Consider the following 14,640-nt stretch of genomic DNA (forward strand, 5'->3'; position numbering starts at 1 on the left):
TTCGACAGATAGAGCTGGCTTATTGACTCGGTAGACTTGCGCTAATTGACTGCCGGTTCAGATACCGGAGCCTCTAACCAGTTGTTAAACTCTGAGTAGGCACGTCAGTACCATGCCAGCGAGAGTCTTTGGGGGAGGAGAAAGCTGCTGGGTACGTTCCTCTCAGATTCAGCTCCCTGCGCCGGGAGATGTGTGAGGCTGGGTGTGTGTACTGTCACTGGCAGATATTCAAGGGCAGCTAAGAGTGAGCTTGAGTGCTCTGCTTCCAGCGGGGAGAGCAAGGCTGCTGCTGGAAGTACAAACTGGCAGGATCATGACAGAGCCAAGCAGCAGAAAGGAAGGATTTAAAAAATGCCGGAGTGCTACTTTCAGCATCGATGGCTATAGCTTTACAATTGGTAAGCCTGATTTAATTCCTGTTCTTTCCTTCGCTCTCTCTCTTCTTTCCTCTCTCTTTTTGCAGCTCCAGTAAGTACAGGTGCATGACAGCTGCTGACAGCTCCCGTCTGTCAATGTATGCCTTTAAAACATATAGATGCCCTGCAAATTTTTTCTGGGTTGATTTTCCATTCTGCCTTCTGTATTTTCTTCTGCCTTTAATACACAGCTGCTCTAAATCTATTTGCTGGGTTTTGGCACAAGTTCACAGAGACATTTGCAGAACTTTTGTTTTGGAACCTTATCTCAGGAAAGCCAGGGTTTCAGGATTGGAAGTTTCCAACTTGCTCTCTGCATTTCCTTATGATCAGCGCAGAACATAACCATTGGGAGCCTTGGCTTTGTTTCTGATATTTGCTCAGTTAGCCAGTGTTTTCAAATTCTATAACCTTTTGCCATTTCTCAGTTTGCGTAAATACGTAGGTAACAGTTCTTGTTGTCTCAAACACAAAAAGCAAAATTGGTGGGGCAGGGAAAGATGCAAGGAGAGATTAGGAATTTCAGGAGTGGTTGTGCAGTTTATTGTTTGTGTTCACTGTCTTAGTGAAAAGTGAGGCTTCTCAGAGCAACAGGTGTCTACGTGTTCTTCCAAGAGAGTTGCTGTGCAAAAGTTAAAACTTGAGGATTCCCTGAGAAGGCTGCTCTGCTTAAACTGTATATCTCTCCGGGCTACATTATATAAATCCTTATAGAGTTAGAAACAAATCAAATTTACATCTCATTTTAGTTTTTAGATTAAATCTATGTTAAAATATATGGTTAAACTTGCAATAATCGATCAATACAAATTCTACTTAAATACCTTTAAGATGAGAGAGATTTTACCTACTTGCAGTTGTGAAACCAGGAAAGTTTTTCCTAATTCATACTAGTTGTGATTGGGTCACAATTTCATCTAATAATGATGGATACACACTTTTTAATTGGTGTGGGAGGAGGCACTTGTCTACTCCTCTGCTTCATGGAAAACTAATTTTGCAATCATTAACATCAGGAAAACAGATTTGCTGAAAAAAAATGTAGATGGAAATGCATGTTTCATTAAAATATCTTCATGTAGTAATCAGTTAATGTGCACATAGCATTTCAAGAGTGAAACTGCCAGACAAATACTACTTTTCAAATTTCTTTCTCTAGGTGGTAGTCCCTTCACAGTTTAAGCTGCAATATGCTCACTTTTGAACTCCCTATCTTAATGTCTTTCCCTCTCAGCGTCATTACTAACAGTGTTGTCTCATCAGTTTGTGTCAGTCTGGAGGATAAACATTTCCTTTTGGAGCCTAGACACATTATCTGAAGACACTGAACAGTTGTGACTGTGCCTAATTACTTTGTTTGTTCATCAACAAACCATCAGGATTGCTGTATTTGTTGCTCTACTGTCTATTTCTTCTTGTGCTCACCAAACAACTAGAACAAACTTTGGATGAAATGACTCAGGCTTAGAACTGCAGCTTCTTCTGCTTCTTAGGACAGTTGTTGCATAGGAGTTAATGTGCTATTTTCTGCTATTTGGTGCACACAACCAGTGTATTGATTGTGTGATCTGTGTATTATATAACATTTATTTTTATATCTGGGCAAGTATGCAGTGGATTGACTCACATAACCATGAAAACTTTGTAAACACGCTATCTAGTATTACCAGCACTGTATGGTAGACAGAACTGAGTGATTAATGTATTTATTAATCTTTATACTGGAGAAAATGAATGTATCCAGAAGATCCTGCATTAGCATTAGTGTGTCAGGGATGGACTTAGACTTCTTTTTTCCTTCAAGGAAAACTTGTGTGTAGGGATCTTGCTTGGGGTACTGCAAATCTTTCAAGAAGTTCTTGGGAAATACTGAGCTGCTACATCTGCTATTGAAGTGTCAGCTGGAAGGAAAGGCTGATACTTTTGACAAAGAGTAATGGCAGATTGAGAGACGAGTTTCCATTTGGGTGCAAAAGAAAAAATATTTTGCATTGATTCACCCTTATACTAATTGTGAAGAAAGAACGATCTTCAGAGTGTTTTTGAAAAGTGATCGCTTAGAATGAAATGAAAATTTTTACTTAACGAAAATTTTAATGAAAGACCTGGGCTTAACATCAAACATGAAAACACGTGGACATGGAAGAAAGATGTTGCAAAAAGAGCTCCTTGCTGATGGCTTGCAGTTACATAACCTCCTGTCTCTGGAGATGGTCAGCATCCGTTCATGCAGTAGGGCAACCTAGAGCAGCTTCTTGACTGCACTAATTTTCACCTTGATTGCTTACATTGCTGGCAGTAGGACAGAAGAGCTGTGGGAATTCCACACTACTTCCCAATGACTTCAGATCCCTGTGGGAAAAGGGATGTGCCACATCAGAAAGGCAAATATATGCCAATACTTGATAGCTTTCTCCTGAACAAAGAAACAAAGTGATTGCAAATCCTTTTCCTCCAGATACCACCCATTCAACAGAGACCCTGAGGAGGATTGAAGTGTGCTTCTCTATGCCCATGGAGGATTTCCATGTGGTTTTGGACACTCTGCTTTTATGGATTTTTTGGCACTGGTAGCTTAGTGTAAAGGAATTACAGTGGAGCCACAGTGTGAGACATTTAATTGGACTATTCAAGACGGGAATCATGCAAGTCACATTGAACTTTCTAGAGCAATCTGTCTCAGATGACGGCTTGAAGATCTTTATTTACCATGCTCAATATCAGCAAATTTCAGAGTCCATGAAGTTTTCTATACACAAGTTGACATCTTTGAGCTGTTGTTGAACTTCGGCTAAATTTTCTTCCACTAAAAAGTAAAACATAACAGAAGAGCATCTGAATTAAAGGAAATAAAATCAAGAGTTAAGACCTATTTTTGTTTTGTCCTGCACCTTGTCTCATCACTCCAGTGCAAAGGAAAGGCAATTAAACCAGAATATCATTGTGTTACCTGCTGACTTTGCTGATGTAATTGACTGACTAAAGGTGCAAGACAGAGAAACAACCGCTGTCTTTAAAACTGGGAAAATGGTAAACACAAACATTAACAAGAGGATATTTTCTTTCTGCATTTATCACCTTCCTATGACTAAGAGCTAACTTTATTAAAGCTCCCACTCTCTGCTTTTTATATCCAGGAGCACCTGGCAACACTGTTTTGTCCCGTCCAACGTATCTAATAAATTTATTTTTATAGATTAGAATGAAATGAAGTGATGGGGAGTTCTGCCATAACTCAGGTGTTACCGGAGAGGAGAGATGTGACACTGAAACAGTCTGACTCACAGCAGTTGTTTCTCAATCTTGCCTGAAATTTTCTTTAGGAGGATATTCTCCATTTTGTGCGCATAACCCCATCCTCTTGTTATTACAGAAGATCTGAGTTTTGCTCGGTGGCTCTTTTGGGACCTATTTTGAAATAATTCTGTAAAAATAGGGTTTTCCTAATGTTACTGGAGTTCCTCATGTTGCAGTTCACTACTTGAAACCCATTTCAATATCTCTTTCAATGTCACAGGTAGATCAACCGAAGTAGTTCTTGCTGGTCCCTCTGACAGATCACGTGTGCTCAAATTTAAAACAAAATATTGCTGTGGTTTTTTTCTGTTATTCTCTTGAACGTTTGTCTGTTAGGAAGGGAATAGAGAGGAAGGACTTTTAAAAATTATTTTAGAAAGAAACTAGATAAATAAGAGCAGTTTCACTTTTTGTATTGTATTTTGGCTAGAGAACTGTGTACGCTGTAGCAATTAAGTTACCTTTTCTTGTGTATTGGTTTTCAGCCTTATTGGAGTTTCCCATTCACCTGAGGGCAATGATACCTTCACAATGCACAAAAGAGGCAGTTTTCAGCAGAAGACACCTGTAGGCCCATACACAGTGCATTTTCATGGAGATTTACTTTAATTCTGTCCTTATAAGCTTATAATAAAAAGTGGCATTCTGACCGAAAGCACGCTGTAATTATAAGGTGCTGACAAATCCCTCAATAATTCTGCATGTACGTCACTCACAGCCTTTCTTCAAGGCAGGTCTGGAAGGAATGTCTGTGGGGTAAGTTTGTTTTTGGGGAGGGGAGAAGGTGTCTCTGTTTGCACGCATGTAAATCACGTCCCTGGCCAAAAAGTAAAGGGAGAATGCATATAGCCTCTTCTCTTCTTTGTACCTAAATTCTATAATCTTCTTTGTTAGGGCATAATACAAAAGATTTAAAAAATGACAATTAACCCCCCAGAACTCTGGCTTTTTCTTTTCCTCCCTGCTCGCCAGACAGGCCTTATTTAGAGGATATTTTCTTAATAAGAGCCAATAGGGAGCACTGATGATTTCTGTGTAAACGGTGGAACACTGTCATCTGAAATCTAGGAACTGAGAAATCTAAGTTTATTAATATAATACGTATACTGAGCTTGGAATAGGACACGAAATATTTAATGTAGTTTAAGGAAGTCTGATGTAGTTATGATAGATTATAAAGAATTAAAATCTTTTCCAACATAGTCCTACTCTCAACAAATTCACCTAAAGAAGGCTGTCAGCAAATAGATTGTGAACTAAAGCTCTAAAGTTATGAGAGTTTTCTTCGGCTTCATCCATTACAAAGCTGTGTTTTAACTTCAAATCACTTTGGTCTCTATCTGCTTTGCATGAAAATACACTTGAAAGGAGTCTTCATAGTTGGCATGTCTGTAGGTGAAATACCCAACTGGCCCTTTATGTGAAGTGGATGATCTCTGCCACAGTGGTGAGCAACAGGAATGCCTGCTGTTGGTACTCAATCTGTAGCTGCTTCTATAAGGGGGTGGAGATGGTGATTTCTGTGGCATCTACAGGGTATTGATATTACACTGACATCTTCGATATTGCAGGGGTGGATTACTGTAAGCAAAGTAAATGATCTTTGAAAAGACTGCAGAGAGTTCTTGTGTGGGAAAAAGCTTGGCAATGTTTTTGAGGAGCTCTACCCATTTGCCTCAGTGGATAGTCTACCTTATCTCTGCTATCTGCTGCTCACAGCTGTGCTCTGCTGCTTAAGAGCCCCCAATACAAGTTGCAAGTAGGGCAGAAGGTGGCTGGAGATGGGGTCGCGTGTTCTCTTTGTGCCGGATCCCAGCCCCACCATACTTATGTTCTGTGAGGGAAGGAAGCACACTCATTCCTTTTCTAGAGACAACAAATGATTGTTGCTCCTTACCAGGTGAGGCCCCATCTTACAATGGTGAGAAACAGTGTCTCCCCAGCTTTTGTTTTCTTTATCGTTTTTGGCCAACTGGTCCTGCTCCCAATGCCTTCTGAACTGGTGGAGAGAGATTAATTGCACATTTCAGATTTCCTAGAATGCCCCAAATTCAAAAGAAATAAACAGGCATGGACGGTTCTGTGCCTTTTGGGCTCAGTAGCAAGTAGGCAAGCCTGTTTCTGAGCAGACAGGCTCTGACCAGGAGCAGCCTTCCCTCATTCGCAGCCCCAGTCGGCTCTCTCTCCCACGTCAAAAGCCAGAGGTTGACATCCTCCTCCTCCTCATATTGCTGCTGTCAGGACCAGAGTCTAGAAGCTTTCAAACCTAATTGCCTTTAGGGATTTGCATTTCTGCTGCACATTTTCTATTTTAAACCCTTGTGCTGTACTAATTGGTCTATTTTCCACATGTAGTGTAAATGCAAGCTCATTTTTTTTAGGTTCTGTAGTTTTGCATGTGTAAGAAAGCAAAAGGCTCCTGGAGGTATCCTCTGCTTACTCGTGTACTAGTGCAAACCAAGCCCACAGGCAGGATCCTGGTCAGCAGTAAATCAGCATCACTATAACTATTTAAATGAGCGAAGGATCTGTCTTGGACATTCTTCTGCAGTTAAGGTGAATGCTGCTGTAGGTTAGAGAAGGAGCTGCCCTGCTTATAAAGAAGGTAGATCAAGCGACTTTTCCATGGCTCGCTTCCAAGGCTTTGTCAAGATTATACTGGTATGATTTTTCTCCCTGCCTGATGATAGAGCTTGCATCTAACAATCCTGCTGTAACTGGATCCTAGATTTCTAATAGCTACAGGATTGAAATTTTTCAGGCCTGGGAACTTAACCCTCATGACTACATCAATAGCCTTGCGCTACGGCTGTGTGCAAAGTTGGAAGTGTGGTGCAGGGAAAGTTGTAGTAATTACCTAACAGATGAACTTAATGAGGTCTATCCTGGCTTTGCAGCTGGCAAGTAGGGCTGTACACTGGGACAATGTGACAGCAATCGTTCAGGCCATGATGTGACATCATATCCTCCCCCTGTTGCCATAGCAGCTGCAATCAGCCCCCTGAAAATTTCCCTTAGGAGCTGCAAACATAATCTCTCTCCATTAAATCACAGTGCGTGGTGCTTACTCCCTTGCTGCTGCTGCATGAAGCTATGTCTTATTTCTGTTGGTTCAGTGCCCTTTTCAACTCTTGCCCCTTCTCACAGTGATGCAGAGCTATGAGACCTGTCAAATGGCATGTTACTAGGAAAGATGAGAGGACAGACAACTAGCTTAGCCAATACACTTAATTCAGTTTCAACTCCAAGTGCCTCTTCTACAATTAGTAGATTTACAGCCAGTTTACACTCATTGGAAGTGAGGATAAGGAACACTGTTTGGGTTCAGATCGTGTATCCTTTCTCTTTTAGCACTGACAATGAATGCTTATTAGTAGTAGAGGCCTTCCAAAATCAAATTTTACCACTGTCTTCCCCATATACATGGGTTGCTGATGTCCTTGCGGTTCCCTCACGTGGCATGCTGATTGTTTTTTTATGGACTCATTTTTATTTATTATCTTTTTTTCTTTCTGTTTCTGGGTTTTGTACTCTTGAACTGTAATAATGGATCTAGTCTCCAAAATTTGTACTAATGTTTTCCTCTTTATGTTTTGTCCTTTTCCGTCTTTTATTTTGTGCTTCAAGAATGCAAATGTGACTTATTTTGAATCATGTCAACCAGAAACTAAGCTTTATTGCTCTAGTCCCACCACACAGATAAGAACATACAGAAAATTTCTGGGGATTTTTTTTTTAATTGCATTTTCAAGTAGAGCAAGTTATTAAATAATTTTGGAATTATATTTGAAGTAAAAATTATAAATATGCTAACTTTCACTGGAACCAGTTACAGCAAAATGTTCCTCGGCTTAGAATACTCAATTTGAATTTTGTTTTCTTTTCTGACCTTTACAGATAAAGATGAATGACTTACACATACCAGACAGATACCCTTAAGAAAACTTAAAAGGACATTTTCATTCAGGCCATGATTCTGCTGTTGGATCCATACACAAAACCTTACCAAAGTTGCAGAACTTTTCAAACAAGTGGTCCTCAGTTGCAGGCTGAGGAGCTTTTTTGCTCCTTAGTGATAGAAGTGTACTCTGTGATTAAATGAGAGCAATCGGTATTTTCATCAATTACCAAGTGGATAGAATTGCAATTGTAATACTCTGGTAAGTGAACAAAGAATGAAAATGCACAGAGAAAAAGGACAGGTGCTACTGTCCATTGTGCTCCAAATGCAACGTATTGCTTTCTTCTCTTGTTACCACTGGCGTTTTGAAGGATAGAATGTTTTATGTTCTGTTGTGTGCAATATGAATAGCAGAATATCGAGCCCATTTGGTTTACATTGATTTCTTCCCCCGCTTCCAAAGCTGTGATTATTACTGGACGTGTATACTATTAATAATCACTGTTTTCCTTCAAATGAACTCTGAAAATAGGATCTTTAGGATGTTCAGACTTCATTATTTGTCCTGATTTGCTGGCCCTGTACCCCTTTTCATTAGTCAACAGGAGTTATATGATCTTTTCTCCCAACTGCCAGCCATCTATTTAAATACAAACTGCATTCTTTACACCTTGAACATTATCATAATGCAGAATTACATATCTTGCAGGCCAATTTATGTTCTCACTCTTATGCAACCTTTGTAACTCAAAACATAATTTGGCCTGCAGTCTGTATTATTTTTCGTAAAAATGCTGTATGGGCAAATCTAAAAAATCTCTGGCAAAGCTGTGGGTTTTTTTCCACACCAAAATCTGGAGTTTTAAAGTAGAACTTGATAACCAAAATTGATTTTAATCTTTCATATGGAAGGTAATCTATATTTTATAGTCCATGTACTATATATATGGTGTATAGTGAAAAAAGCGTTGAATGTGAATGTAACTGCTATAGAGCACAAGGGACAGTGGTAAACTGCTGCTCCTATAAATGTAAATAAATTTTTAGCATTAATTTACAGAATTTCATCTCATGGCTCCTCAAATGACAAAAGCAGTGGGATTTTCCAGAGCTGTTGGCTAACTCTGCTATTACAAAACCAAATGAATATCTTTAGAAAGTCCAGAACAGGACATCCTGTGCTACTTTTGAAAACTCCTTTGCAGATAAAGAGTTAATTTCTTTCTGGTAATCTCAATGCTTAAATAGAATCCCAGCAGGAAATACCTAAGACTTAACGACTGCTGCTGTCCTTAGCTTTTAGTTGATTGTCTGCTTTGCATAAATTATATAGCATATATAGATCAACTAATAATGAGCATCTTGCTTTACTTCAATAGAATTAAATTTCAGAAGCATATATCAGGGTAGATTTGAGCTGGAAGTGTTTCATGACTTTTGGATGCATGTGTCTTCTGAAAAAAAAAAAGATTGATTTTTCCACACTCTGAATTTTTGATTGTAAGAGAGGTGACTATTAAGGCAGTTGTTTTGCCTCTTCTCCCTAGTAAATGTAGGTAGAAACGATTACATAGAAACCTCCTGCCTCGCAGTGCAAACCCACAGCATGCTGATGTCTGTTAGCACTGGAGCCTGGCATAATTGAATGATGATTGTCCCGGGACCTGGTTGAATGGGAGGTATAGCAGCTCCTCCGTGATCACAGTTTGCAGCCCACTTTGCTGCAGAGAGCAATTTATTGCTAATAACTTTATTTAATCTGGTTATAAAGTTGTGCCCTTTCCTTTTTTGGTTGACAGCTGAATATGAGCCAGCAATGGCCCAGGTGGCCAGGAACACCAAGAGCATCTTGTCCTGTATCAGAAACAGCACAGCCAGCAGGACCATACATGTGATTGCGCCTCTGTACTTGGCATTAGCGAGGCTGCATCTCAAATACTGTGTTCAGTTTTGAGCCCCTCATTACATGAAATACGTTGAGGTCCTGGAGTGTGTCCAGAGAAGAGCAACAAAGTGGGTGCTGGAGAACAAGTGTTATAAGGAGCAGCTAAGGAAACTGGGGTTGTTTAGCCTAGAGAAAAGGAGGCTGAGAGGAGACATTATCACTGCCTACAACTACCTGAAGGAGCTTTTAGTGAGGTGGGTGTTGGTCGCTTCTCACAAATGATATGTGATAAGACAAGACAGGACAAGAGGGAATGGCCTCAAGTTGTGCTAGGGGAGTTTCAGGAAAAAATTCTTCACCGGAAGGGGTACTGGGCATGGGCACAGGCTGCCCAGAGAGGTGGTTGAGTCACCATCCCTGGGGGTACTTAAGAGATAGGTGTATGAAGTGTTTAGGGTTTAGTATGTATGGTTTAGTAGCAGACAGATATGGTTGGACTTGATGATCTCAAAGGTCTTTTCCAACCAAGGAATTCTATGATTTCCCTTGTCTGGCCCTGCTGCACCTCTGGGAGAGACACAAGACAAGCACCTGGAGGAACCCTGATGAAGTCATTGCTCTTTAAAATGCTGGCTGGAAGATTTTGAATCTCCCTGGGAAGCCCTGGGAAATCAGGAGATCCAAGTGTTGTACTTGAGTTTTACTTGGACAGGCTGAAGCTGGGACTTAAAAATAAATGCCTGTCAGACAATGTTAGATCCAATACCTAAGCAAATGCTTTAAGTATCAATCTGGTCTGCTAACGTTCTCCAGTATTCCTACATTCCCAAAGTATTAACAGGTTGTTATTACAGTTGCTATGTGGCTTCATGATATTATTCCTGACACTCAAGGCTTAATTTTTCTTGAGTCAAGGGAAGTGTAAGTACTGAGGATAGCAATTACAGCACTACTGATAATTTTGATCCACTTGCTCCTGGAAGATGCTCCTGTCAGCTTGACAACATGATCAGAGTAAATTTTCCTTCATGGAAGAATATGTTTATTCTTTAGTGATGTTTGCTGCCTTATGTTCCGGTCTAATGCTTCCTATTAATTAGAATTCACTGTGCCATTTAAGTGAAGTGGCATTTTTCAAGTGAAATTTTGCATGACAACTTGTCATTGATGCTCTGATTGTGTTTGTCTTCTTGATCTCTGAAGCAGCAACAATAATTTGAGCCTTCTGTTTTATTAGCTGTCATTTACAGTAACACTTTACGTGCATAATTATTTTTCTCTAGCTCTGCACTGATGCTTAAATAAAACCTCTGGGATGTGTTCCCAGATGATTGTGTGTTTACGTGTTGTATTCAGTCACTTGCATTTAAACTCTCTTATGTTGTTTGTGGCAAGCAAGTTTTGTCTCCTTTTGGGAAGTTTTTAGCTTTAATTATTTCAAATAAGCACTGCTTACTTGTTAAGCACTGTTCTCTTCAGATGCTTTGGCTAAGCCTTCTCAGAGAATGCCTTAGGTCACCAAGCCAAGAGGCAAAGGAAATCTGGCCTTTGAGCACTTAGGGCAATTTTGCCTGTAGAACATAGATGATGTTACGAAGGTCTTTTTGAATTGAGAAGAGAGTCTTTCCATGTTGGCGAAATGGGTGTTACGCTGGAAGGAGGGGTGGTAGATCTTTGACTTGGAGTTGCACATCTTTCCTCGACCCCCATCATCCTTTCTAAGCTTTGGCAGTAAGATGCCCAAGCCCTGCTACTTGCAGGCACTGCCTCTAACCAGGAAGAAGCAATGAAAGTCTTTTGGCATTGAGATTCTTTCAAAGGAAGAAAGGAAGGAAGATGGGACATGCTTTGAGTGCCAAAATCTCTTTCGATGCCTTTGCTAAGACTAGTTTGTGTTTCTAAGGAAAACAATACCTCATAGACGTTGAACTCCTAAATCCAACTGAGCAGGCTGGAAAATGTGCTGGGAATTTTGTGAAAGAGAGCAAATATCTTAATACTGCAGTAATTATGAGATAGGCTTGAGGCTAAACTTAGTACTTCAGAATGAAACACAGCAAAAAAGTTTGAATGCAGAGAAATAGGTCTCAGGCTGCACCATTTTTAAAAAATTTCATTCAGAATGTTCCTTTTCAATTTTAAGATTATCTTGATGTATTTAGTGTATTTACATCTAGTAAACTGCCTATGCAGATAGCACATGCTGTGCTTGTCATCCTCACTACAAGATATTTGTTTGTTCTCTTTTGCAAGAAGTTGATTGCTGGAAGTCACTGAGCAGCATTTGAATAGCTAAGACATTTGTGACTGCTACATTAAAACATATTTAGTACCTTTGGGCACTCAAAGAGGAACAAAGAACATAATCCTTTAAAATTTTGTGTCTTTACCATCCAATAATATCTGATCGCTAAAAAGAAATAATTATTGTAATATTTTGAATTTTCTTTTGTGCTTCATCATCTTTTAGTCTATGTAAAGTCTGTACTTGTATGTGTAATTTCATATTTGTTAAACTGCCAGAGGGATTAGCATAGGAAAATTAAGGCATCTCTTAGTATGGCTGCTGAAGAACAAAATAGCAGCAGTTCCAAAACCTGTTAAAGAAAAATAGCAGTGAGGAGCTGGAATAGTTGAAGATGATAGGGTTAAGGATTTATCTTACATTTCTTATTCAGTCCAAATCCCTAACAACGTAAGTGATAAGAGAAACAAATCCATGCCTATGCCCAAGTTATTTAATGTTTGAAAATGAGGTTGATATATTGCATAACAATAATGCTTTTTAAATTAAAGGAACATTTGCTTTCATTGTGGCTGGAAGGCCACATGCCACAATACTCACAGGTGAAGTATCTAATTAGCTAGTTTTCTCCACCTTGGAAGTCAGTGATCTAAAATACGCAATGATTGTTGGTGTTAGTCTCTCCAATCTTTTCCTGATATAATTCATGCCATTGTAACGTATTCTTCGATCACTGAAATTTTGGGTCACAGGTGAACAAAGCTCTAAGTGGAAAATAAATTTGACATGGTTGCAGAAAGTGACATGTTCACAGAAGCACAAGGATAAAGTTATCAGGGTGAGGCATGGACATGATATGCTGCTTAGGTTATGAAACATGCTGTTGGACTTTGTTTAAAATAGACTGTTTTAAAAAAAATAGAAAAAATGCAAAAAAATCCTCAAACAACTAAAACTCAAACTGAAAAAAACCAACCTGGAACAGAAAAGTTAGAGATTATACTGTTAAATACTTTAAAAAAGACAGCACATGAGAATATTCTATAAAAAAGCATTACAGATCCAGGGAAAATCAGTGAAGGCATTAAATAAATGAGAAGCATTTTGAGATCAGTCATGCATTTCTATGTGATTAGTCCCGTTACAATAAATAAGAATACTCATTACTGCAAGAGCTGCCAAATTGAACTTGTTCATAATGATAACTTTTAAAATACAGAAAATACTTTCCTTCAGGAGCTCAGTCAAAAGACCCAAGTGCTACACCCAATGCATTTATGGAGCACTATTTTTGTGGGATTTGAGAGTGCTCTGTTCCCAGCACTTTTCAGTAATATGGCCATTTACTTCTGTTGAGGTATCCACATTTGTTATGTCTCTTCCTGGGATATGCCTGAGAAAGTAAGGGAGCAGTTGTCTCAAAACTACTCAGTAAAATATAATCAAACTTCTTCCTTTGTAAAGTGCTACTGCTGTAAGACCTAAAAGAGTTCTGGTTTAAACCCCTCTGCATTGCATCCATGGCATCATGTATATTGGGGCAGAATGCTTTATATTGCTGTCATACAGCTCCGTGATGGTACTTATACCTTCTGCCATGCACTTATAGAGCCAGCGGAGAGCTGTACAGAGACCACAGCTGGTTTGTTCTGATGAGCGGATGACCACCTCCTGACTTCTGAGCACAAAGTCCTAAACTGTATCCCATTTTCAACCAGAAAATGAAGCATTTGCTCTGCTGCACAGACTTGGTGTTCACGGTGGTCTCCTTGCCGTTGGAGCTGCTGAATAAGCACAGTCTCTAGAAAAAACAAAGGATTTTTTTTTCTACACAGAATCAGGGATGTGGGTTAAAAACCAAGGTGTCTGTTGAAAGATGTGGTGGAGGTGCATCATGTGTTATTGCCTGGTTCAGTCTGTGTGGTACCTGCAATGAAGGCACTTGCAGTATTATTGATGAAAAAACGAATCACTTTCTCATAGGCATTTCATTTAGTGACTTTCAGAAGAACAAAATAAACAGAAGTATTTTTGCTTGGCTAATGTTTCAATTTAAAGAGATGTGTAACTTCAAACTAAGGCTGACATTATATATTAGCCACTGCCAGTGTTTTGCTCAGGGCCTTCACCAAGGGTATATATTCAAGTGCTCTGTGATAAATGCTCTGACTCAGGCCTTGGATCTTTCCTCCTTTTATCACAGGTTGACAGCAACTGGATGTGAAGCCTGGGGAATCTTTTAAAGTTATTAATTTTGAATTTATGTAGTATTAAGACAAAGCTGTCCTCTTCAAAATGGGAAGACAACACTGGGGGAAGCGTATATGTTATAACGGTCACTAATTTTATCGGTATTGGTAGTTTATGTGAAGTAATAATGATAACACCAGCAAATGCTCCTGGTGGCATTTTTCACATCAGAAGTGCTTAGTGGTTTGGCTGTACTTGCTTCAGGGTGGAGATTTTTTAAAAAGGACTTAAAAAAGAGTTTTTATTTTAAAGCACACTGCACCTTTGCGTGAGTAGACCCTTTTGTATCATGACAGGAGACCAGCTACTGCAAAAGTGACTCTGAGAAGAGCTGTCTGCAGTTACTCACCAGTAGATTGCCAGTGACAGGGAACTGGGAAGCAGCACTTGGTTTCTCTGTGCACCAGAAGTTAGTTATTGACCTGAATTTCAGTTGCTTGAAACAATTCTATCAGATGGGATCGCTTCACCAGTCCACCTCTGCTGTGAGCTGGTAGAGAGCAGACAAGCTGAAAAGACAAGAGACATGTGGTGGTGTCCCTAACATCTGCACTGGTGGCTTATGAAATGGTGTAGCTTTACTATATAGTTATAGTTGACTTACTGTGTCACCTGTTAATGAGAAATTACCAAAATTATCTTTCTC

At 39.4% G+C, this 14,640-nt stretch overlaps 1 protein-coding gene across 3 annotated transcripts in view; it reads left to right on the top strand.

The window, feature by feature from the left end:
* Positions 1-251: 251 nt before the first annotated feature.
* PDE1C (phosphodiesterase 1C) overlaps positions 252-14,640 on the top strand; it is a 291,755-nt gene continuing 277,366 nt past the window's right edge. The window contains exon 1 of one of the 3 annotated variants that reach the window (XM_009568489.2): positions 252-398. In XM_009568489.2, coding sequence (XP_009566784.1) covers positions 314-398 — 85 coding nt within the window. In that variant the 5' untranslated portion in view covers positions 252-313. The remainder of the gene's footprint in view (positions 399-14,640) is intronic. The other 2 variants (XM_054060642.1, XM_054060646.1) reach the window with 2 other exon arrangements.

The sequence above is a fragment of the Cuculus canorus genome, chromosome 2 (assembly GCF_017976375.1).
Source record: "Cuculus canorus isolate bCucCan1 chromosome 2, bCucCan1.pri, whole genome shotgun sequence".
Lineage (NCBI taxonomy): Eukaryota > Metazoa > Chordata > Aves > Cuculiformes > Cuculidae > Cuculus > Cuculus canorus.